This window comes from Dipodomys spectabilis, unplaced genomic scaffold, assembly GCF_019054845.1.
Source record: "Dipodomys spectabilis isolate Male_0828 unplaced genomic scaffold, ASM1905484v1 ptg000095l, whole genome shotgun sequence".
NCBI classification, from domain to species: Eukaryota; Metazoa; Chordata; class Mammalia; order Rodentia; family Heteromyidae; genus Dipodomys; species Dipodomys spectabilis.
Window position 1 is genome coordinate 29,561,795 of NW_024870772.1, and position 23,863 is coordinate 29,585,657.

Genomic DNA, 23,863 nt, shown 5'->3' on the forward strand with positions numbered 1-23,863 from the left:
CCATCCCCAGCTGTTTTGGTACTTGATTGGAGAGAAGTGTCTCACAGGCTTTCCTGCAAGCACAGCCATCCTCAAATCTGAGACTCCTGAGCATCTAGGAATACAAACAAGTGTGAAGCACTTGTTCCTGGCTAGGTGTTTTGTTGGCTTATTTTTTGAGAGTATGTATGTTGGGTGTCATGCCAAAATACTTGTGAGATAAAAGCATTGGATGTGTAGAATTTCCTTCAAAGTAATCCTGGCTTAGGAAAGAAAGGGTAGGAAGGGGTACCCAGGAGGAGAGTAGGGAAGGAATGCATGTAGCATGATTGGCTATAGGTTGAGAGGATGATTGAAGAATAGACTGTGTAATTCCATCTTGTGTGTTAGAGCTTGGATATGAAATGTGCTCTTCAAAGGCTCATATGTAAAAGGCTTGATTCCTAGTGTACCAGAATTCAGAGGTAAGGTGTTGGGAAGTAATTGTTTCATGAGTCTTTTGACTTCAGCAGTAGCCTAATCCATTGAGGACTTCATATTAGTAGGAGGTGGGAAAAACATTAGGAGGTGGGAAAAACATTAGGAGGTGGGGCCTCATTGGAGAAAGGAAGTCACTGGAAGGATGTATCTTTTCCCTGCCACTTCCTGCTACTCAGCTTCCTGGCTACCTGGAACTGAGAAGCCTTGCTCTACAACACCCTCCTTGATAGGAGTTGAAAGTCTCACCTTAGGCCCAAAGCAATAGGATCAAGTGGCCAAGAAGTAAAACCTGAAACTGTGAGCCCAAGTAAATTTTTCCCCACTTGAATTTCTTTTGTCAGGTATTTGTCACAGTGACCAATAGTCTAATGCAGTATGTTTGGAAATTTTCAGAGGAAAAGTAGGATAATAGTATATTGTTCACATGAAGGTTTCAAGTATGGAATAAGAAACATGAGTATGCTAATGTCTGCCCTGACAGGATTCTAAAAATATTCCTTTTCCCATTTCCTTCTCTTTCATTCATTTCCTGTCTCAGTGTATATTTATTTCTAACTCTTGGTGTGTCTCTCTCATTCTTTCCCCTTTCTGACCTCTTTTTAGCCACACAGGGGAGAGTGATCAAGAAACAATCCTGGTGGTGATCTAGAGAGATTGAATTGCTCATTGTCTTTCAGGGGTTCCTGAAAGATCCAATCCCTCTTTTCAGGGAAATCAAGGGCTAGTAGATTTGAGATCATCCTCAGGAGTGAGGAAAACCTCAGGCAAAAGACCTTCCTTCTTGTGGAGGGGAAACAACTCCTGAAGCTGCACAAGCAATAAGGAATATGAAATGGAAAGTAGAATGCTCTGGCCTGAACCAAGCCTAGGCAACCCTAGAGCCTACAGAGTTGAGCCTCTATAGAGATCAGGGAAGTGTTACAAATCACAAGTGCTCTTACTGAATTAATTGAGTGTTAGAGAAGGATTTCAAATGCAGCCAATGCGGCCACTAATTTCCCCTACCAACAAACTCCTGGTGAAGAGCGAAAACTTACTTGGGAAGGAGTTTCAACACCTTGAAATTTCTTGCTGAAACTTGTGTCGGTTCTTCTATCCCCAAAGTACTTCAGGCTTTCCTACAGAAAAGGAGATGATACAACCTTCACATCAGCAATCTTTGGACAGAACTACTCAAAACAAGAAAGAGAAGAAAGCCATGTCAAGGACTTTTCCTAGTTCAAGATTCATAAAGACATGGAATTTAAGAGCTAGAACAACCTTAGAAATCATCTGGTCCAACTCTTCTTCCTATCTTCCATTTTAGATATGAGAAGACTGAAATCCAAAGAGAACCCAGAGACCTGCAGTATAGCCAGTGAGAGGCACACAGCCTGAAGCAGAGGTCTTGCATTTTGTGTTTGGGACATCTGGTCCAACTCTTCTTCCTATCTTCCATTTTAGATATGAGAAGACTGAAATCCAAAGAGAACCCAGAGACCTGCAGTATAGCCAGTGAGAGGCACACAGCCTGAAGCAGAGGTCTTGCATTTTGTGTTTGGGACTAGTATCTATACTAATACACCCAAAACTTTTCATGTTTTCTCTTCTGTTCTATTCCTTTCCATTAAAAAATTCTAGTCACAATTTAGTAAGCTGATTTTATAAGTCACTGGTTATAGTTTGGGAAACATTGTCCTAGAACAGTCATTTTGTTTTTTCTTCTCCCCAGGTCCTTGGGCCCTAGGTACTAGTCTAACCAGCCCAGCCTGAAGGTAGATATGGTATTTCCCATTAGCCCCTGAGAGCATGGGGAACAGGGGTAGAACACCCATTTTCCAAGTCTGTGTGTCCCAAGTTAGGAAAACAGAAGGATTGGACTACAGAGCTGGATATAGTGCTAAATCCATTTCTTCTTTTGTCTAGACTGTAGGCCCAGAAGTGAGCAGGGCTCTGTGTCCTACAGGTGGTAGGCCCCCAGGAGGAGCATGTCAGTAGGACTGTACCCTCCTTTACAAGTTCGTAACAACCCACCATGTCTCTGCAGAAATTCATAAAGGCCACAGATCCCCCATTTATTGGCTATCAAAGATAAGAAAATAGAAGAGGCTGCAATGCTTGGTAAGAAATGTATGCATTATCTTGCCCATGTAATTGTAACCCCTCTGTACAGTATGTTCTCAAATAAAATAAAATTAAATTAAAAAAAAAAGAAATATGGCAACTTGTATCAAATTCTAGTTCATCAACATCTTATTTTGAGGAAAGAAGTGGTCACATTATTGGGAAGGTTTCAGAAGCATCTGATTACTGAGGGTTTTGTTTTCTCTTTGTGTAGACCAACCTACACCCTACTGGTAGATTCTTTCTCCTGAGTGCTGGGATCCTAGCATGCAGCACTATGGCCAGACAAAATTTATTTTGCACTGGCTCAAGTTGGCTTTACTCATTTTACCTTCAAACTGCAACTACTGTTCCTGTCTTTATTGAAAATGATGACATCTCAAGCAGAAAAGGTCAGATAAGGTGATGTTAGGGAAATGAACCCTAAGATATGTATTCAAATGTTTTTTTTTCTTTTATGTAATTGTTTCTAATGCATTTATAAGATTATTTCTTTGCTGCTTTGTATGCCCCTCCCCCACAGTATAACCCCTGCTTTGACTGTATTTGATGTCGGTATAATTTGTGGAGGGGAAGGGGAAAAATAAATCGTTTAAATAAGGATACAGGTGGACCCGTTGCAACAATGAGAAGTACAAGTCGTTATGTCAAAAATGAACTTTACAACTTTGGTGGGGTTGGGAGGAGGATTGGGTGGAGAGCGGAGGGAGGATGGGAAGGGATGGGAAGGGGAACCAGAGGAGACTACAATGCTTGATAGGAAATGTACTCATTATCTTGTCCATGTAATTGTAACCCTTCTGTACAGTATTTTCACAATAAAAATAAATAAAAATTTGAAAAAGAAAGAAAATGATGACATCTGCCAGTTGCTAGTGCCTATATACTTGAAAGGCTGAGAACTAGAGGATTATGGTTTGATGTATATGTCATCTTAGGTAGGAGAGAAAGAAAGCAGACCATTGGCAAATGACAGCCTATCTCAAAAATAGCCAGTGTAGAAAAGAGTTGGAGACATGGCTTATGAGAGAGCACCTGGGTAGGAAGCAGGAGGTCCTGAGTTCACATCCTAATGCTACATACACACAGAAGCTGACATTAGATTGTTTGTTGGTTTTCCTGGTAGTACTGTTCATCTTTTTAAAACTCTGAGTCTCATGTTTGCGAGGCTGGTGTGATTCTGCTAATCGAGGCTCTCAAGCCTGTTTTTTGCTGGTTATTTTTATGATTAGCTCTTTCTTACTACTCGGGCATGCACCTAAGCCATGATCTGCCTACTACAGGTTTCTTCATCATCACTGGGAAGACAGCTGCTTGGCACCCTATCAGGCTTCCCTCTGTGGAGCTGGAGTCTTATGGACTCTTGTACCCAGGGTAGCTGGGTATGAGATCCCCTTAATCCCAGCTTCTCACATAGGGTGGGATGATAGGTGCATCCAGCAGTTAAGAAGGGGTCTCATGAGCTTTTCTGCCTGGGCTGCTCTTTTGTTTTTTAATTTTCTAATTGAGATTAAGTGATTACAAAAACTTCACAAAATTGTGGGAAAGTGCTACTTAGCCAAATTCACAAACACATTTTAGCCTTCATAGTTTTCATTATCATGGTTTATAAAGCTTGTGATCTCTATAAACTTTGACAATACAACTCTATCTTCCAAATAGGGTGCTTAATGGAAGCTGTTCCCTCTTTCTCTCTTAGTCTCTCTCTCCCATCTCTGCCCTTGAGCTGCTTAGTTCACTATCATCAATGTCCAGTGCAGCTGATGTATTTTTCACTCATTTCCTTCTGATTCTGTCCCCTCCTCCTAGCTTCCTCATATGTTTACATATATATATGTGTGTGTGTGTAAATATATAAATATATATATCATATGTGGGATCAAAATCATATTTATATACATCTAATTTGGGGAGGTGAAGGAGAATAACATCCATGTTAATATTAAACCACAATTCCCCTCTTCTCAGATTCTCAAGTAATTAATATTATAAGTGTGAGTCACTAATGCACAGCTTTTCCTTGATTCTTTAAAAAAATTTATTTCCCTGTTAGTCTTTTTTCTTTCTTTGGTCTTTTGTCTTTTGGTCTTTTGTCTTTTGGTCTTTTGTCGCTCAGCTCTTCATCGCAAGGTAAGCACTCTTCAACTTGAGCCATTTCCAGTTTTCTGAAGATTTATTGTAGATAAGAGGCTAATGGACTTTCCTGCCCAGGCTGGCTTTGAACCACAGTCCTCAGACCTCAGCCTTGTGAGTAGCTAGGATAATAGGCGTAAGCCACCAGTGCCCGGCTTATTAATACCCTTACAAATTCTTTATAAAGTTTCTGTAAAGAAGGGGTTACAGTTCCAGAAGTCAGGTATGAGTACATTCCTTTTTAGACAATGTCAGATTTTTTTAGTATTGAATTACACCATCATAAAATTCAATACATATCCTCCAAAATTAAATTGAAGGGAGGAGTGGGGCTGGGAGGGATGGAGAAGAATGATAAAAGAGTGACATTGCTCTCAGGGTGCTGTATTTACAAACTGCTTTGTTGAATGGCAGCTATGCACAGATAGTAGAAGTATGCCTTAAAAATGCTGTGTATCTTAGTCTCAATTTTGCCATTCCCTTCCAATTGCGCATCACTGCTGTCACTGTTGTCCTTGCCCAGAACAAGGGTTCCAGGCCACTTAAATTAAGCAAGACAGCACGAATCTCGGTTTTCAGTGAATCACCACGAGGTAAGACATTTCTTATCATTTTACCAGTGATGTTTCAGAACCAGCACATTCAGTGAATATAAGACAGAGTATAATAACCTTTTTCCTACCTTGGCGGTTAAAAATGTGCCAGTTGCAATTAGGCAGACACAAATCATGGTCCCCGTGCGCCCTAGAAAAGAGCCAAAATTAGTTCAAGAAACCTGTGTTCCATGTGTAGTCTTTTGAGGAATTTCCATACTGCTTTCGAAAGTCATTGGACAAGTTTACTCCCCCACCAACAATGCAGTAGTGTTCCCTTTTGGTCACATCTCCTCCAGCATCTGTTGATATTAGATTTGTTGTATATAGCCTTTCTATCTGGGGTGAGGTGGAATCTCAATGTTGTTTTGATTTGCATTTCTTTTATGGCCAGAGAAGTTGAGCATTTTTTCGTGTGTCTATTGGCCATCCTTCTTTCGTCTTCAGAGAAGTCTCTGTTTAGAAGAGAAGTCTTTAGCCCACTTATTGATCGGGCGGTTGTTTCTTTGAGGATTTATTGTTGGGGGATTTAATTTTTTGAGTTCTAAGTATATTTTAGACATGAGACACTTCTCTTTGGTATGGCTAGTGAAGATCTTCTCCCAATTGGTGGGCTTTCTATTGATCTTGTTAGCTATGTCCTTTGCCATGCAGAAGCTCTGCAGTTTCATGCAATCCCATTTGTCCTACCTTTCTTTGATTTGTTATGTTTCTAGATCTCTATTAAGAAAATTTCAGCCTGTGCCAAGGAGACCTAGCATTTCTCCTATTCCTTCCTGCAATGTTTTCAGGTGTCTACTTTGACTTTGAGGTCTTTGATCCATTTGGAGTTGATTATGGTGCAGGGTGATACATGGGGATCTAGCTTTAGTTTTCTACAGGTGTTTAAACAATTTTGCCAGCAGCACTTACTGAAGAGGCTCTCTTTCTTCCATTCTATTTTTTTAGCTCCCTTATCAAAGATTAGGTGGCTATGAGAAGACTCACTTCTGAGTCTTCAGTTCTATTCCATTGGTCCTCACGTCTAAGTGCAATAAAATTTATAAGTGCCTGGAAATTATTTATAGCCCTATGAAGAAAGTTAAAATACCTTCTCCAAAAAAAAACCCTTTTACACATAGAAAGTACTCTTGGGATTCTTTTTGCTAAATGTTAAGTATTTAAGTGATTTTGCTGGGAGGGATGGGGGAGACTGTTGAAAGAGGTGACATTGATCAAGATTTGTTGTATTCATATACTTACTTTGTTGATTAACAAGTCCTTTGTACAACTACTTAATGATAAAAATAACATTTAAAAATAAAAAAGAAACCTTTGTTCCAGTATAACAGTACACTCAGAAATACTCCAAAGTGTGCTTTTGGTATTGGTTCTGATTCCTTCTCAGTGTGCCTATCTCAAGATTTTCAATTGAGAAAAGAAACACCTCATTTGTAATGAAAGTAAGGAAAAGATAAACTAGGCCATGAATGGCAATTCACACCTACAATCCCTGATACTCAGGTTGAAGTGATTAGGAGGTTTGTGGTTCCAGGCCAACTCAGGCAAAACCTCCTTCTCAACCAACAAAGTGGGCAGGGTGGTTTATATCCATAAAAGAGGATTTTAGTCTGTGGCCAGCTCAGGAAAAAATATGAGCCTTATCTAAAAAAATTATTGAAGCAAAACAGGGCTGGGCATATGGCTTAACTGGTAGAGTATTTGCCAAGCAGGTGTGAGGTGCTGAGTTCAAATCAGGTAGGAACCCAAAATAGCAACTAGCACTTGTAGTTCCTACTTGATTGTATTATTTGAATTGTAGGGCAAACATTTTTGAAAGATAAGAATGTAGAGAGGAATCTATAATGAATACTCTTGGGCCTATATTCCTCAGGTTCTGTAATTCTCAGTATTTTGCTATACTGTACTTGCTTAATTTCTGCTTTGGGTTGCCTGCCTGCCTTTCTTTCTCCTCTCTCCTCTCTTCTCTCTCTGTCTCTCTGCATCTGCCTCTACTTGTGTGTGTGTGTGTGTGTGTGTGTGTGTGTGTGTGTGTGTCTGCATCTGCCTCTACTTGTGTGTGTGTGTGTGTGTGTGTGTGTTATAGTGTTTTAAAGCTCACCCTTGACTTCCTTCCTGCTTCAAATCACTCATCCTCAAAAATCTCGTATGTTGCCTTCCTTGCGCGACGGATGTATTTAGGTTTGAAAAAATGTTGTCTTTTCTCTTTCTATAATCATCTGTAGAGTTTAGCTTAGTTGCTTTTATTCAATTCCTAACATACCCTTCTTCCTGAGAAGCATAACATTTTTGACCTATCTCTTAAACATTTTATAATGAACTCAACTTCTCCACCAAGTTTAAAGAACAGTATTCTAACCAAGTACTTCCAAAGGGAAGTTAATGCCACTTGTAGCTATGAAGATGAGACAAAGCTACTTCCTGCTAAATAAGAATGCTGGCTATTGCTTCTCAGCTTCATTGACTGTAAACTTGTCAGTTCTGGAGAACAGCTCTGGGTCTCCAAAAGAATGATCTTTTCCCACTGAAAGGAAACTTGTAAAAAGCTCTTTTTCCAAGTCTCTATACACCATACGGGGCAGATGCATGTGCCTGTGCTGTGGGTAAGTACAGCTTCAGCATCACTATGTGTCCTCTCAGCCAGGTGAAACAAGAAGCCATGAAGAAGCTGTTCTTCAATCATTTGTCAAGCATCTATCACTAAGCCTCTCCCAGGTGGAGTTCTTTCTGGAAAAGTCAGGCCTGTAGTATAAAGATTATCATATCATCAACAACCTGTCATTTCCAATTGGCCAGAGAAATCGAGGTACAGAATCCTACACTTTTCTTCCTGGAAGCTTTCCCTCACTGTTTGCTAGTGGTCTTCCTTGAATTGGATTTAGCTGTGATAATATATACCATCAGTCAACTTCATGGAATCTTCCTGAAACACTCAACTTGGTCTTCATGACATTAAAATTCATTCTGTTCAGATTGATATAGTATTTGATTGCTTGATATAATTATAGTAACAAATATAAATAGCAGTCCCTAGAGAAAACAGCTAACACTTACCTACTGAGTCATAGACCACATAATCTTTATAGGTCTGTGAGGAATGTATGCTGGCATTAGGAAGAAAAACTGAGGTTCTATCAGTTTCAGAGAGGTGTGGCACTCACTCATGCTGGTATAGGGGCTGCAACTCATGAACTTCATTGAATGCTTCTGTTCAGAGAAGGTGTTCTACCACTTCAGTCATACCTCCACTTCTTGCTTTTTGCTTGTTAACTGGAGGCAACTGTCTCATGCATTTGTTGCCTTGGTTGCTACTGCACCATGAGCCACAAATCTCACCTTCTTTGAGTAGTTAAAGTTATACGAATGAGCCACCAGCATACCTGGCTGGGATGTATACATAGTCAAAAACAAAATATCTTAAATGTCAAGTGAGACTCAGACTGAGACAGTTCTCAGAAGTAAAAATGGCCATTAGATAAATGAAGTTTGCAAGTTCGTTAGCCATAAAGATAATATAAATAAAATCTGCACTAAGGTTGCATCAACCAAATCAGATGAGCAAGCATGAGAAAACAGCAGCAAAGTCTGGCAAGGATGGAGGGGAAAGGCAAGAAGTAACTTTGGTATCCTGTTGGTGGGATTTAAATTAGTCCATCCGCTGTGGAAATCAGTATGGAGATTGTTCTTCAAAACACTAAGCATAGATTTGCTTTGTGTTATTTTTTTGTTTTTGTTTTTGTTGATCATAAGGCCTAAACTCTGGTCCTGGGCGCTGTCCCTGTGCTCTTCAGCTCAAGGCAAGCACTCTGCCACTTGAGCCACAGTGCCAGTTCCGGTTATCTGGTAGTGAATTGGAGATGAGTCTAATAGACTTTCCTGCTCAGGCTGGATTTGAGCTGAGATCCTCAGATCTCAGCCTCCTTAGTAGCTAGGATTACAGGTGTGAGCCACCACTGCCTGGCTGTTGTAACTCTTATAGGCCTTATAAGTTACAATGTAACTTATAAAATAGATTATTTTGTTTGTAATTTTGGGTGTAGGAAATTGTGTGTGTGGGGGTAGGGGTTCATAGCTATTATTATGTTTAAGAATTTTAACAAAGGGCTGGGGAGGTAGCTCATAGGTAGAGCGCTTGCCTTGCATGCCTGAGGCCCTGGGTTCGATTCCTCAGCACCACATAAGCAAAAAGAAAAAAGCCAGAAGTGGCGCTGTGGCTCAAGTTGTAGAGCGCTAGCCTTGAGCTAAAGAGCTGAGGGACAGCGCCCTGGCCCAGAGTTCAGGTGCCATGACTGGACACACACACACACACACACACACACACACACACAAAGGATTTTACCACAGACACTGGTGGCTCATACTTCTAATCCTAGTTACTCAGCAGGTTGTATAAGTTACAGGTATTTTGCCACCAGTGCCTGGCTAAGACTTAATTCTCATAGCTTTGAGAAAGAATAATACTAAGTTACACAGATTCACCCAGAGTATTAACAGGAAAAACATGGTCTTATGAAGTTGAAAGTGAAAAAGATTAATGTGAGAAAGGAAGAATTACAGCCAATTTCACTTAAGACATTGATAAAAAAAATTCTTAACAACTGGAATCCAGCAATGGATTAAGTGTTAATGCATTAGAAGTACCCCAGGAATGGACGAAATATTAATACAGTAAAACTACACCGGTTTCACAAATCTAAGTTACTTTATCACTTAGTAATTAGTGCAACTAATTACACTAATTTACAAAAAAGGAAAGAACATATTACCAACTCAAAGACTCAGGAAAAGCCTCTAATAGAATCCAACATTCATCCTTGATTTAAAAAAAACATCGCTTTAGATCTAAAGCCCCAGACTGCCACCTGAAATAACAGGTGACATGATGACAGCTTTTCCTTTATGACCAGAAAAAAACAACAATGAAATCTGTCATTATCTGAATTTCTAATTCAACTGTAATGAAGAGTCTGGTCAACAATGGAGGTGGGGGGTTTAAAAAGGATTTAAAAGGTTAAAAAAAAGCACAACTTCTTATTTTCACATGATCTCGTTAGCAACCACAAAGTCCAAAAGAATTTATGGAGTAATTGGTTGAAGTAAGTGGGTTTAATTAAATTGCTAATGACTGCCACTTTAGAAAACGTAATTCACTGTACTTAGAGCAACAACCACCCAAATCTCAGCATTTTGAGAAGCTATAATTACAGGTGTGAGCTACCAGTGCCTCCTGTAAATTCCTTAAACATAATAAAATGTAGGAAACACAGACACACACACACATACACACACAGAGTGCGCGCCCGTACACAAAATTCACAACATCCAAAATTATAAACAAAATACCCTACACAACAAAAACCTTACAATATACTACATTGGACAAAATGGGCAATGAAATGTGAAAGACTGCACAGTGTGAAAGATATTTGCAGTCTATACTATTTCCCCATACTGTCACTCCAATCTTTAAAGAACTAGTATAAAACAATAACAAAACATCTTGACTGTCATGCGACAGTGGCAAAATCAAGGCAGCAGTCCACAGGAAGACAGCAAGACAGGATGAATTTACACTTGGAAAAAGCAACTGCTCTGTTTGGGAACAAAAAAGATAAAAACTAACCCTTACAAACAACCCAGAAGAAAACTTATTGAAAGACATGTGAACACAGGATCATGCAAATCCCCTCTGATCAGCAAAGTAAAAAGGTGAAATGAAGACTTCCAGAATCTGATTAGCATTAATGAAGAAACTGAATCCAACTTCTTGCTTCATGTTGCTTTAGGCTGAGCCATACAACATATAGGCAAACAAAAAGATGAAACTCTGGCAGTTTCATATGGCTCAACTCACATATTTAGGCCAGCTTCTGCCACAGTGATAAAATACCTAAGCTAATCAAAAGCAGAAAAGGTTTATGCTAGCTCACGGTGGCAGAGCCTGCTTGCGGTCTGGGTCAGTTGTCCTGTTGCTTTGGGACCTGAGACACACGGGGCATCAGAGTGGGACACATAATGGAAGAAGCTGCTCATTTCATAAGTGTCGAGGAAACAAAGAAGGGTCCCAATACCCCTTTCAGACTCTCGAGTCCAGGAATCCAGCATCCTTCTTTGAGGCCCCATCTTCTAAAGATTACACCAGTACCATGGGCCAAGGACCCAACTTTTAATACACAGGACTTTGAGAACATGCTAGTTCCAAACCATAGCAATTGTCTTCATTTTGCCATGGTCCTGTAAACATTTCCATGGTTCAGAATATTTCCACCTATGAACACAAAACCTGCTTTTAACTAATGTGCTAAAATTTGACTCTACTGCAATATATGACAGTTTTAACTGTTATGTTTTCTTGAAATTCACTGTATTAAAAAAAACCTGCCCAAAATGTAATTGCTCATTTTTGTTAAAAATTGCAAAATGCACAGAGATGACTATTGTAAGCACTAAGCTAAGTGGAAGATAACCTACAGGCACTTATATTAGCTTTATTAAAATACTGGCAATGAGCAAATAATAAATATTTTAGAAGTTATTTTACTCTCTGGAAAGAAGTATGGAGGTTCCAAATGATCACAAACAAGGCCATGCTAAAGCTACCAGCACAACTATGTTTATCACAGCATTATTCACCATAGCTAACATATGGAATCAACACAGATGCCCTTCAGTAGATGAATGGATCAAGAAAATGTGTGGTATACATATATATATCTACACAATGGCATTCTATGCTTCCATCGGAAAGAATGATACCGCCCCATTTATTAGGAAATGAAAAGACATGGACAAAACATTAAGTGAAGTAAGCCAGACTCAAAGATATATAGGTCCCCTGGTTTCCCTCATTTGCAATAGGTAGTATAGATCTAGGATAATTTTATCAGATGAGCAGAAAAGCTCAAAAGCTACGTACATATGACCATATAAGATGATGCTAAGTGAAAGGAACCCCAGAAATGGACACAAGAGGTCTTTCTTTGTTGTTGTGGTTTTTAATGTAGTCTGTGATTTCACTTGTTCTACCCCTTATGGTATATCTCCTGTTGTCACTGTACTTGATTTTGGTACCCTGCATCTTGTCTAATTTGGGGAGGGGAAGGGGAGTATCAAACACCGAAACAAGGATACAGGACAATCCATTGCAGCAATGATACCCACAAGACAGTATGTTGGATCTGAACTTTACAACTTCGGTTGGTGGGTGAGAGAGGAGTGAGGTAGGTGGGGGGGGAAGGCATATGGGTGAACAGCAAGGGCAGGGGTAACAATGCTGGCCAAGGAATGTACTCATTGCCTTACTCATGTAACTGTATAACCCCTCTATACAGCATCTATACAATAAAATGAAATTAAAATTTAAAAGGATTAAAAAATAAAAAAGTTATTTTACTTACTATTCCTGTGGTAATTTGGAAAATGCTATCTTTCTTGGCTTCCATAACCTTAAGTTTCTCACCAAGTTTAAAAATAACCTTAAATACTAATGGAGCAAAAAGAAATAGAGACAAGTGGAATAGAATCTAGAGCTAATTTAGACCAGTAGAATAGAATAGAGAACGAAGAAATAAATTGATGAATTTCTAAGTAACCAATCTTGAACAGATGTTCACAGAACACATAATGGGAAAGGACAATCTGTTCAATAAATGATACTGGTACAAATGAACATACAGGAGCCCAACGATGAAATACACAACACTCCAAATGATTGGAGAGGAAGGATTATTCTTCCAACTCCCCCCAAAATGGGAAATTGCTTTGTAACACTGGTTTGGCACAGATAATTTTTGACTAGAAGTCAACAAATGGAGACCGTCAAAGTAAAAAATACCTGACACTGCATGAAAGCACGATGCTTCTGCACAGAAAAGTAGGTAATCAGCTGAGCAAAGACATGACCTGTGGAGTGGGAGAATATTCAAAAAGGTATAAGAAACAGAAAAGGCCTACTCTTACCAATCAGTAGGTTGGCAGTGGTTTGCATAAGCAAAAGCAAGTTGGTACCGTGCTAGCTAGTATGATTTTTCAGCTGAAAGAATAAGCTTGCAGAATACTGCCCCGCCTGGGTCAACACTAAGCTCTTGAGTTCATAGTGTTCTGTACTTGTTGCATGAATAGGCTTACCTCCATGGGATTCCTATAGAATGAGTGTTTCCCAGAGGATGGAAACGACATAGCAATTAGCCGTTCTGAAAATCAAAAGAATCACTAATATAAATGACATTATAGATGGAAAATATCACAGAAATTAATCTACATCTACCCAAATTCTTTTCTCTAAGGACAAAAAGAATTTTGAGGATAAAAGCTGACATAAACTAGATGATGTATTCAATTATGCAATAGAATAGAAGTTAAAGCTGGCCCGTTATTCCTTGGGGTCAACTGGTGCTTAGTGCTTTGTAGCCCTCTTAGCTCAGCAAACCTGAGCTGATGAGTAGTGACCGCATTCTCTAGGATATGAGAAGACAAGGCCTCTATTGGATGCTTGAAATGGAAGAAATTCTAAATGAAATGCCAATGGAGCCACCTGAAAAATCTGTGCCACCTCTTCTGTAGACACCAAGTAGTCTTGTTTAGAAATGCATGAGATTTTTGTGTCCAGAGGTAACTTACCGATATATTACCCTAACACAGTAGTCTGTGTCATCATAGAGAAAGACTATTTAGAAAGAGAATGGGAAGGAAGGAAGGAGAGAAGAAAAGAAAGGAAGGAAAGAAGAGAGAGATGAGAGAGAAAGAAAGAAAGAAAAAAAGGCAAAGAAAGGAAGAGAAAGCACAAGAAGGGCATATAGTGAATGGAAAAAGTGTAGGCATGTTGGCTGAGGCTTGAAAGTTCAATTACTTGGGAGGCAAAAATCAGGAGAATGTTGCAGACTTCATCTCAATTAATGGCATAGGAGTAGAAGAATTTTGCTTAGAAAAGCTGGGACATAAAGCAATAACCATTACTAGTAGTGTGTCCTGAGTGGTAGAGTACCTTTCTGGCAAGCACAAGGCTCTGAGTTCACTACCCAGTACCACCAAAAAAAAAAGCAATAACAAATCAAAAACAAAAAGCACAAACCAACAGGGCTTAGATATAAATATTGTAGTTTGGGACAACTTTCGAAAAGAATATAATTACTTCTAAGAAAAATGTGAAATGAATGTAAATCAATCATGTGTTAAACTTCAAAATCTAGTAATATACTTAATATAAGTAAATCAACAGTTAAAGTTTCACAAACCAGTGATATAGGTGAGATCTAGATCAAATCCATCCTTTTCATATCGACCCTTGTTACCAGACACCTGGTAATTAAAACAAAAATGATTAATCTGTAAAAATAGAAATATAACCAGAAAGATTTTTTTATTGTGAAAATACTGTACAGAGGAGTTACAATTACATGGGCAAGATAGTGAGTACATTTCTTATCAAGCATTGTAGCCTCCTCCTTTGTTTACCCTTCCCATCCCTTCCCAGCCTCCCCCCATCCTCCCACCCAATCCTCCCAACACCCCCACCAAAGTTGTAAAGTTCATTTTCAACTTGACAACTTGTACTTCTCATTGTTGCAACGGGTCCACCTGTATGCTTATTTAAACGACTTGTTTTTCCCCTTCCCCTCCACAAATTATACTGACATCAAATACAGTGAAAGCAGGGGTTATACTGTGCAAGAAGGACATACAAAGCAACAAAGAAATAATCTTATAAATGCTTTAAAAACAAATGCATGAAAGAAAAAAACATTTAAATACATATCTTAGGGTTCATTTTCCTAACATCACCTTATCTGAACTTTTCTGCTTGACTCATATATATACTAGATATTGCAAATAAGGGAAACCATGGGACCTTATGGTTTACTTCACTTAATATAATTTTTTCCAAGTCTTTCCATTTCCTCACAAATGGGGCAATGTCATTCTTTCTGATGGAGGCATATACCACATTTTCTTGATCCATTTATCTACTGAGGAGCATATGGGTTGGTTCCATATCTTAGCTATATTAAATAATGCTGCAGTAAACATAGTTGTGCTGGTAGCTTTAGTGTGGTCTTGTTTGTAAGCATTTGGGTAAATACCCAAAAGTGGGATTGCTGGGTCATAGGGGAGCTCTATGTGGAGTCTTTTGAGGAACCTCCACACTACTATCCAAAGTGGTTGAACAAGTTCACACTCCCACCAACAATGAAGTAAGGTTCCCTTCTGTCCACATCCCCTCCAGCATCTGTTGTTATTAGAGTTCTTGATTTTTGCCAATCTAACTGGGGTGAGGTGGTATCTCAATGTTGTTTTGATTTGCATTTCTTTTATGGCTAGGCAGGTTGAGCATTTCTTCATGTGTCTATTGGCCATCCTTCTTTCTTCTTCAGAGAAGTTTCTCTTTAAGTCATTGCCCCCTTAATTATTGGGCAGTTGTTTCTTTGAGGATTTGTTGTTGGGGGATTTAATTTTTTGAGTTCCAGGTATATTTTAGATATGAGACCCTTGTCCGTTGTATGGCTAGTGAAGATCTTCTCCCAATCTGTGGGCTTTCAATTGATCTTGCTAGCTATGTCCTTTGCCATGCAGAAGCTCTGCAACTTCATGCAATCCCATTTGTCCAACCTTTCATTCATTTGTTGTGTTTCTGGGTCTCTATTAAGAAAATTTCAGCCTGAGCCAAGGAGACCTAGGGTTTCTTACTTTGCTATGGAAAAGTCTTACATGTATAGGAAGAAACCATGTTCTGCCCACTTACCAGTCTTCTGATTACTCTTTCTAGATGTCTTTTCTGATTGGCAAGATGGAATATTCGCATAAGTGTTACAAGCCTCAGTAGTCGAAAGAACACAGACATTCTAAATAAATTTATAGATAAAGTTGAAAAGATTCCTTTTTAGTTCAGAAATAGAAGAGTTCCTCCATGTGGAAGTTAAATACTTATGTCTGTATGTGTTGCTATTCATCCACACCATGGCTTTCGCAGGCTACACTAGTGCTCTACAAGTCAGCTCTACTCCTATGCCCAGAGGACATTTGGTAACATGTGGACATACTTTTAGTTGTTACAACCAAGTGGATGCAGATGCTAATCAGATCTAGGAATGCTGCTAATGGAAATTGAGGAAGATTTTGAGAATTTTTTCCCTCCTGTCCGTTGCCGCAGTAAACATTTGTCTTCTCTAAAATACAAATATACTCAAGTTGAGAAATTACAATCTAGAGAAACAGTAATAAACCCATTGGAATTTGTAGACTAAATATACGAGTTTAAGATGAGCACATTTTATTTTTCCCCCCAAATGAACTAGTTTCTTGTATACTTGTGTTACTCCTTCAGTAACATCAGTAGCTTCCCTACAGCTACTCCATGCATATCAGGCAGGCAGCAGACTGAGATAGTTCCCGAGCATATTGGCTGGTGTGGACATGTACAAACAAGAGTCATCTGGGAGGAGTGGTTAAACCACAGGTTGCAAGACCCAGTGGCCAAGGGTGGAGCCCAGAGTGCTTTCTTGTATGACAAGTGATGTTGAGGTGGCCCATTGGAGAACCCTAATGACTGAGGTTATTTTCAAGCTCTCAAGCCTATCACATTACATATTTACTTGGGGATCACATTGGAGCTCTGGGAAAGTAAGGTAAAAAGGAATCTACTTCTTTGACTTCTACTGATACAGCTAAAAGACCCCTAACATCAATCTACAAATATACATTTGTACTTTTCTATCTCATTTCTAGAGAGACAGTGACAGAGACAGAGAGACGGGCAGGCAGACATCAACCCTTCATCCACTAAAATTTCACTATCTAATCCCTTCCTGCTTTAACTTTGCCTTAAAATTCTTCATTTTTAACCAGAATCACACTGCAAAATTCATACTTTGGGTTGCCGTATACGTCACTTTCCTGGTTTCCAGTTGCTACTTTTTAGAGAATTAAGACTGGAGTCACTCAAACTTTACACATGTTCATGTCAATACACTCATGATTATGGAAATGCTCAGACTGGTAGAGCTTCAAGAGTAATGAGTTTGTAGTTGAAACACAAAGGGGAATTTTGGGAGAGTTTCAAAATGATGCTCCATCTTCAGTATCCAAGTGAAGGTACTTTAGTGAATACATCTTTTCCTGGCCGTAAACTAAATGCTGTCATCCTTAGGTTTCCTAGGGTATGAAAATGTAACAACATTTTCCTTTTTTTTCATGTTTTGTGGTACTCACATTTGAACTCAGGTCCTCACACTTGCTAAGCAGGCCTCTACCATTCAATCTATGTACCGTCTCTAAATATTTCATTTCAAAGAGGTTATTAAGTACCGAACTTAAGCAGAAAACTGTTCAATATACAGAATTAAAGACAAGAAAAATAAAAATAAAGAAACAAATTTAAGAAAGTAAAACTAGCAGTTATGTTCCCTACCTTTGAATATCTTTAAAAAATCCAGCATAAAAGAATATGTATGTGACATCGATAAGTAGAATGATTCCTATGATGACGGCATCTAAGATGTTAAGTATGTCAGAAAAATAATGCTTGCTCCTGTAAAAGAGAATGAAAATGGTTATCTTCTCCAAGAGGATAAAGGAAAATCTTAGGAACAAAAAATTTCCTGGATTCCACTTCATTAAAATCGGTACTCTAGTAGATTCTTCAAATACATTGTCTAGATTAGATGATGGTAAAATATAATATTTGTGGAAAGTTTTCAAGTAGTAAATTTGTATTTATTACACACTTGCCTAGAGCATGGCAATTGAAACTTAGTAAGTAAGTGATCTACCCACAGTACTGGACAAGAGACATGCACTGCCTTCTCCTATGTAGTTGGGAGAAGAAAAGTGCAAGTGTACATTTCTGTTGAGCTCAGTTCCTCATAATATCCTTAGAGCAGTAGGCTCTGAGTATATGAGGAGCTTATGAGAGGGGTAGGAGCAGCTCTTGTGAACTCATGATCTGGCCTTGCACCCATCCTGCATTCCCAAGGCCTACTGGAAGAAAGACAGACTTGCATCTACCACATGCTCCTTTCCAAGACTGGCTCCTGCACAGGTGAGCATAGTCCTCCAGGGAAAGCATCCTCTCACTTTGCGGCAGCCTTTTGCAGGCTCTGACTATCCTGGCACTGAATCACTTTCCTTAGCTCAAAAGCATAAGGAGAACAAGTCATCAGGGAAAGAACACAAACTGCCTTCTGAAAAGATCTGGAGAAAGGAAGGCTAGGAGGTCCCTTACTCCCACAGCAGCCTATCTCTAAGGCTTGTCTCACATCCCCACCTTCTCAGAAATCCAGCAAGCAGGAAAGGGAAAAAGCAATTACTGTCCTGCTATACCACATCTCACTAATGAGATAAGCATTCCCCAGATCACCTCTAGATGTTTTCAAAAGTTTGCCTTTTAATGAATTTAGGATTATGCAGGATCTAGTATCTAGTATTTCATATACCATCCAATCTTAGTGGAATTTCAAGTCACAATGAAGTTACGAATAAAGAGACCTCACATACATGTTCCTTCTTCTTAGGGTACAGGTTGACACATTAATTAATTTCTTAGCCCCTTTCAAAATCCTTTAAGCTTTAACTGTTGGGTACTTTCTAAAATACACCAGGGGAGAGTCTGTTGCAATATAAACCAGATTAAAGCTGGTCAATGAGAATCTGGATTTGGACCATGACTCCAAGAATAATGTTGAAAAGGTGCACATTTGGTTGGGTGGACCTGCTAATTACTGTAGTATTTTTAATATTTTTAGTGTTAAAGCAAGGAGTTTAATAGGAGTTTACAGAACACAGTTAAGGGGAAGAGTGGTCCTGAGCTACTTGGTTGAAGAAACAGCCTAGGGTTATAAGAGCACAATTTGGATTTAAGCTCAAGAAAAGAATAAAACTTACCCTTTTACATAGACTTGAAGAAGAATGTCCACAAGAAAATAGAGAGCAATCACAAAGGAGATGCTTCTATATTCCAAAGGAATATAAAGCTTGCTTGAAGTGACTGCAATATCCGTAACCATCAATGCAAGATCAACAAAAATGAGCAATAGTCCCAAGAGCCTGAAGTAAATAGAGACATAAATAGAGTTTTCCTTACAGTTTCACAATTATTAAAGCCAGGTCAGATGGGAAAATGTTATTATTTAAGATTATGATGGCCAGTGGTAGGAAGGAGGATAGTACATAGGAATGTCCAAAAATGACTTGGTTTTTATCCAACAAAAGCATTGATGAGTGACTAACATTCCCACCAAATCAATATACTTCATGTTATATAGGTACCTCCAAATAACACTGCAAGTTAGAACAAAATGGAAATAAAATGACAAGCCTGTCAGTGTAATCGCTTTAACTTTGAGAATTTCTCAAGATGCATGAATCAGTAATTGCTTCAGAATGTAATAGTTAAACCTCAGTGAAGGCATGACTGACCTAAGTCCCTGAAGGACCACTTGGGATGGGTGCGGTGCTGCACGGCTGTAATGGTAGCTACTCATGAGACTTAGGAGGATCACAGGTCAAAGCTAGCCCAAGTAAAGAAATTCTCAAAGCCTATTTCAACAAGACAAGCCAGGTGTGATGATCTGTGCCTGTTCTTTCTGCTAGCTCAGTGAGGTGACTTCCAAGGATTAAAGGCCAGGCCAGTCAGAGCAAAGAGTGGAACTTTATCTCAAAAATAACCAAAGTAAGAAGGGTTAGAAGACTGATTGTGGTAGTAGAGCGCTTGTCCAGCAATCTTGAGGCCACAAACCTACTAAACTCCACTTTGAGTGTAAGACTTTTGTTGATGAGGTTTTCAACTAGTAGGTGATTATATATTTCTACATACAGGAATGGGCACAGGAAAAAGAATTCAGTTCCATAAATATTTATGGAATTGCACTCTTAAGCACTTTGAAGTCTTTCTCTCACGTATGTTAAGCAAACTTCAAATTAGCTGATTGTAGTATTTACTATATAATCAAGGAATGAATTGAATAGGTTTCAAGGTATTGTTAGAAAGTCAAATTAAAATATTATTAATTTTTAGTAGTGTTAAGCACAATATAAAATCGTTTTCTCATGTAGAGAGGAAGCCTAAGTAGCATGTTCCAGAATTAATTACATGTTAAAGGGACTTAATAGAGTGTATCCTATACACTCTATTAAGTCATTATAGCTTGGCCAGCCTAGTTCTCACAGCAATAAAATGAGAGACATCAGGGATGAACATGGGAAGTAAATTTCGTGTCTTTTAATAATCATCTCTTGACATTGACATCCAGCATATAATTAGACAGAATTTTGTTGCAGGCTGCAAACACACCTTAGAGGTAAGATATTTTAGTGAAACATATTTCAAGTTAAAAAGTCTGGGCTGAGAACATGGTTTCAGTGCTAGAGTGCTTGCCTAGCATGCATGACACCCTGGGTTGGATTCCTCAGTGCCAGAGAAACAGAAAAAGCTGGAAGTAGCACTGTGGCTCAAGTAGTAGAATGCTAGCCTTGAGCAAAAAGAAGCTCAAGAACAGTGCCTCAGGCCCTGAGTTCAAGCCCCAGTTCCAGAAAAAAAAAAAAATCCCCTAATATCCAGCCTTTTCTCATTTATCAAAAGAGAAAGAGCCTGGCAAGTAATACCTTGTTTTATCCTATAGGTGGAGCCACTGGAGAGCAGTTTCTTACTCTGCTGAGGCTTCCATCAAAGCACCACATTGTTTTGGGTACTACAATAAGTTAGGAGTAACATGCATTCTTAACAGTTCTCTTTTCAGACAGCTAAAATAGAGATATTACAGCAAAAGAATCTTAGAAAAAAATCACAAAGACCCTGCATTGTCATCAATACTTCCAATGAAGTTCTTTAATCTCAATCACTTTCTTTTCTTTTGAATATGCTTTCTTGTGTGTCTGTATTGGCATACATGTAACTACGTATAAATCACATAGGTGAGAGTGTATGTGTATTTAGAGCTCACCTTTCATTGCTGTTTCCTTCCTCAAGTCCTGTTGTGGGATCAAATGATATATCACTAAAGGATGAAAACAAAGCATATTGTCAGACATCTTCAAGATTTTCTAGACTTGATTACATATTCCCCCTTTCTTCACTAACACACGAATCATTCAAAAGTGTTTTGCTCGATCTCCACGTATTTCAACTTTTTCTGTAGTTTATCTTGCTGTCTATTTCTAGTTGAATTCCACTGTGGTATGATGACATGCAGTAATAGAATCTTTTCTTATGCGTACTTATTAAGACTTCCTTTATACTCTACAAAGAAACTCTTTTGTATAATTACTCTATAGTACTAATAGAGAAAGAAAAGAAAATGAAAAAAGAGGACACTACTGCCCCTATGTCCATACTATTTCTTTTGGAAAACGCTTCATGGGTTGCTAGATGATATTTATTCTGTGCGTGTTGAGTGAAATATCCTGCAGGTGTCTTCTTCCATTTGTTCTATGTCATTACTGAAATCAGGTTTCCTTGTTGATTTTAGATTTTGATTTCCTTGTGGATTTAGGAAGGGTCTAAAATGATTGGGGTCCATCTACTCATTTATGTTCAGTTGTGTTTGTTGCATGAAATTGGGTGCATTGATGCTTAGGGACCTTTTTGTTTTCTATCATTACATTGTCCTTTGGCAACATGAAGTAACTTTTATGTCATCTGATCTTCAAGTTGTCCTTGAAAGATAGGAGTACCTTGACATCTTCTTACATTTGGGTTGCATTCTTGGAATTTCTTTTTCCATCCTTGCACTTAAAACCTGTGTTTGTCTTTGTGCTAGGGAGGCATACGTCTTTTCTTTTTGTGTTTTTGTGTTGGTGCTACTGAGGCTTGATTTTAAGGCCTGGCTGCTCTCTCTTAGCTTCTCCAATCAAGGCTGGAAGTTAACCGGAAATAAGAATTTCCTTGACTTTCCTGCCGAGGCTAGGTTTGAACCATGACCTTCAGATCTCAAGAGTACTTAGAATTATAGGCATGAGACACTAATGCCCACAGTCTGTCTCCTTACTTGAGTGAGAAAAGAAGTAACAGCTCATTGAGGTGTCTAGTATGCACGAGCAAACTAGTGGCCAAAAATATATAGGGGCAAAACCAAACAAACAATAAAAGGAGTCATTGTGTAAACCTCCTATCTCCTCGACTTTTATCACTTGATTTGATATGAGACTGTCCTAGAGTTGGCTCAAGAAAGACAATCCCATTGAAGCGAGCATAAGGTATCAGTACGCAGGAAGCAGAGGTGACTTCCAGCAGAAAACTGAATGCTACAAGTGTTCCTCACTGTAACACAGTAATGCCACTGTGTGAGGCAGGTGTCCCAAGCCTCAGTCCCTTCCTCAGTCTTGATGGAGCTGGTCTCAGAGCTGGTCTCTTGAGAATGTCTTCCCAGAGACGGCTTGAATTCAGGGCCCTGGCACTGTCTCTGAATTCTTTGCTCGAGGCTCAAGCTCTACCATACAAGCCACAGTTCCATTTCCCAGACTTTGCAGGTTAATTGGAGATAGGAGGCTCATGAACTTCGTAGGCAGGTCTGGCTTTAAAACACAATACTTACATCTCAACCTCCACCTGGTTTGAAACTTGTTATTTTTAATTAAAAAAACTATTAATGATAAAGTAAGAAAACTCAAGACTCACGCTTGTGGTGTTCACAACCAAATCAAAGGACAGTGGCAACAGTGATTAGTCCTTTCGATCAGCTGCACTTTGGAGGTGTGACCCCTCTCAATCTGCCTAGATTCCTGATTCTTTCATCATTCCTCCATTCCTCACCATCACCTTAAACTTCTCCTTTCTGCTCTCAGTTAGGGTTCAGAAACCATAGCTGTGAGGCAGGAGCTCCATCCAATCTGCTGAAGAGGGTAGAATTGAGGCTCTCACGTGGTGTGGTAGAAGCACCATGGGAGAAGCAGTTTGGTGGGATAATGACTCCTAGGAGTCTTAGTTTCATTGTTTTCTGCTGAAGGCTTTCAGAAAACTGTTTCTTCCTACATCCTGTTACCTCTGAATAATGTAACTGAATTGAGACCTCTTTGTACAGGTAAAGAGAATGAAATGTTTTTCCAAAATAATCTTCTCCCTCAGAGAGTCCACATGCCGTAACTAAGTGGCAAATTGTAGGAATGATGATTCACCAATATCTGCTTCCCCTCTTCCCTCCTCCCTCTTGTCCTCTTCCTGCACTGGCCTTCTACTCCTTCCTCCGCGTCTTCCACCTTCTTTTCTTCTTTTCCTTCTTCTTCCACATCTTCCCTTTTCTTTTCCCTTTCTCTTTCTCCTTCACTGTTTTGGGGATTGGACCTTGCCTGTGCTAGACACCTAATTGAGTTGTTACATATTTCCTGTCTGAACAGTATTGAAGGAAATCTGTGTTCACTTGGATGCCACTGCAGTGTTCTCTGTTTGCTCATGTCAAACACACACACACACACACACACACACACACAAACACACACAATGTAAATTTTATCTTACATTTTAATTGTTAATCCACTTAGAGGTACTTGTTTTGTTTCCATTGCAGTTTTGCTAAAGGATTAAAAGAAATGCAAAAGAAAGTATGTCAGTTAGGGTTCAAATTAGTTATAATTACTCATGTCAAATTATT

The 23,863-nt window shown here is 39.0% G+C and overlaps 1 protein-coding gene across 1 annotated transcript in view; it reads right to left on the reverse strand.

Moving 5' to 3' along the window:
- Window positions 1–22,000, reverse strand: part of LOC122112651 (phosphatidylinositol 3,4,5-trisphosphate 3-phosphatase TPTE2-like) — a 34,149-nt gene extending 12,149 nt beyond the window's left edge. Inside the window, exons 1-10 of the mRNA XM_042685509.1 lie at window positions 21,951–22,000; window positions 21,221–21,274; window positions 19,164–19,325; window positions 17,692–17,811; window positions 16,027–16,126; window positions 14,522–14,585; window positions 13,416–13,480; window positions 8,343–8,376; window positions 5,378–5,439; window positions 1,497–1,577 (exon numbers count right to left, since the gene is read on the reverse strand). Of these exons, the coding sequence (XP_042541443.1) occupies window positions 1,497–1,577; window positions 5,378–5,439; window positions 8,343–8,376; window positions 13,416–13,480; window positions 14,522–14,585; window positions 16,027–16,126; window positions 17,692–17,811; window positions 19,164–19,325; window positions 21,221–21,274; window positions 21,951–22,000 (792 nt within the window). The remainder of the gene's footprint in view (window positions 1–1,496; window positions 1,578–5,377; window positions 5,440–8,342; window positions 8,377–13,415; window positions 13,481–14,521; window positions 14,586–16,026; window positions 16,127–17,691; window positions 17,812–19,163; window positions 19,326–21,220; window positions 21,275–21,950) is intronic.
- Window positions 22,001–23,863: the final 1,863 nt, after the last annotated feature.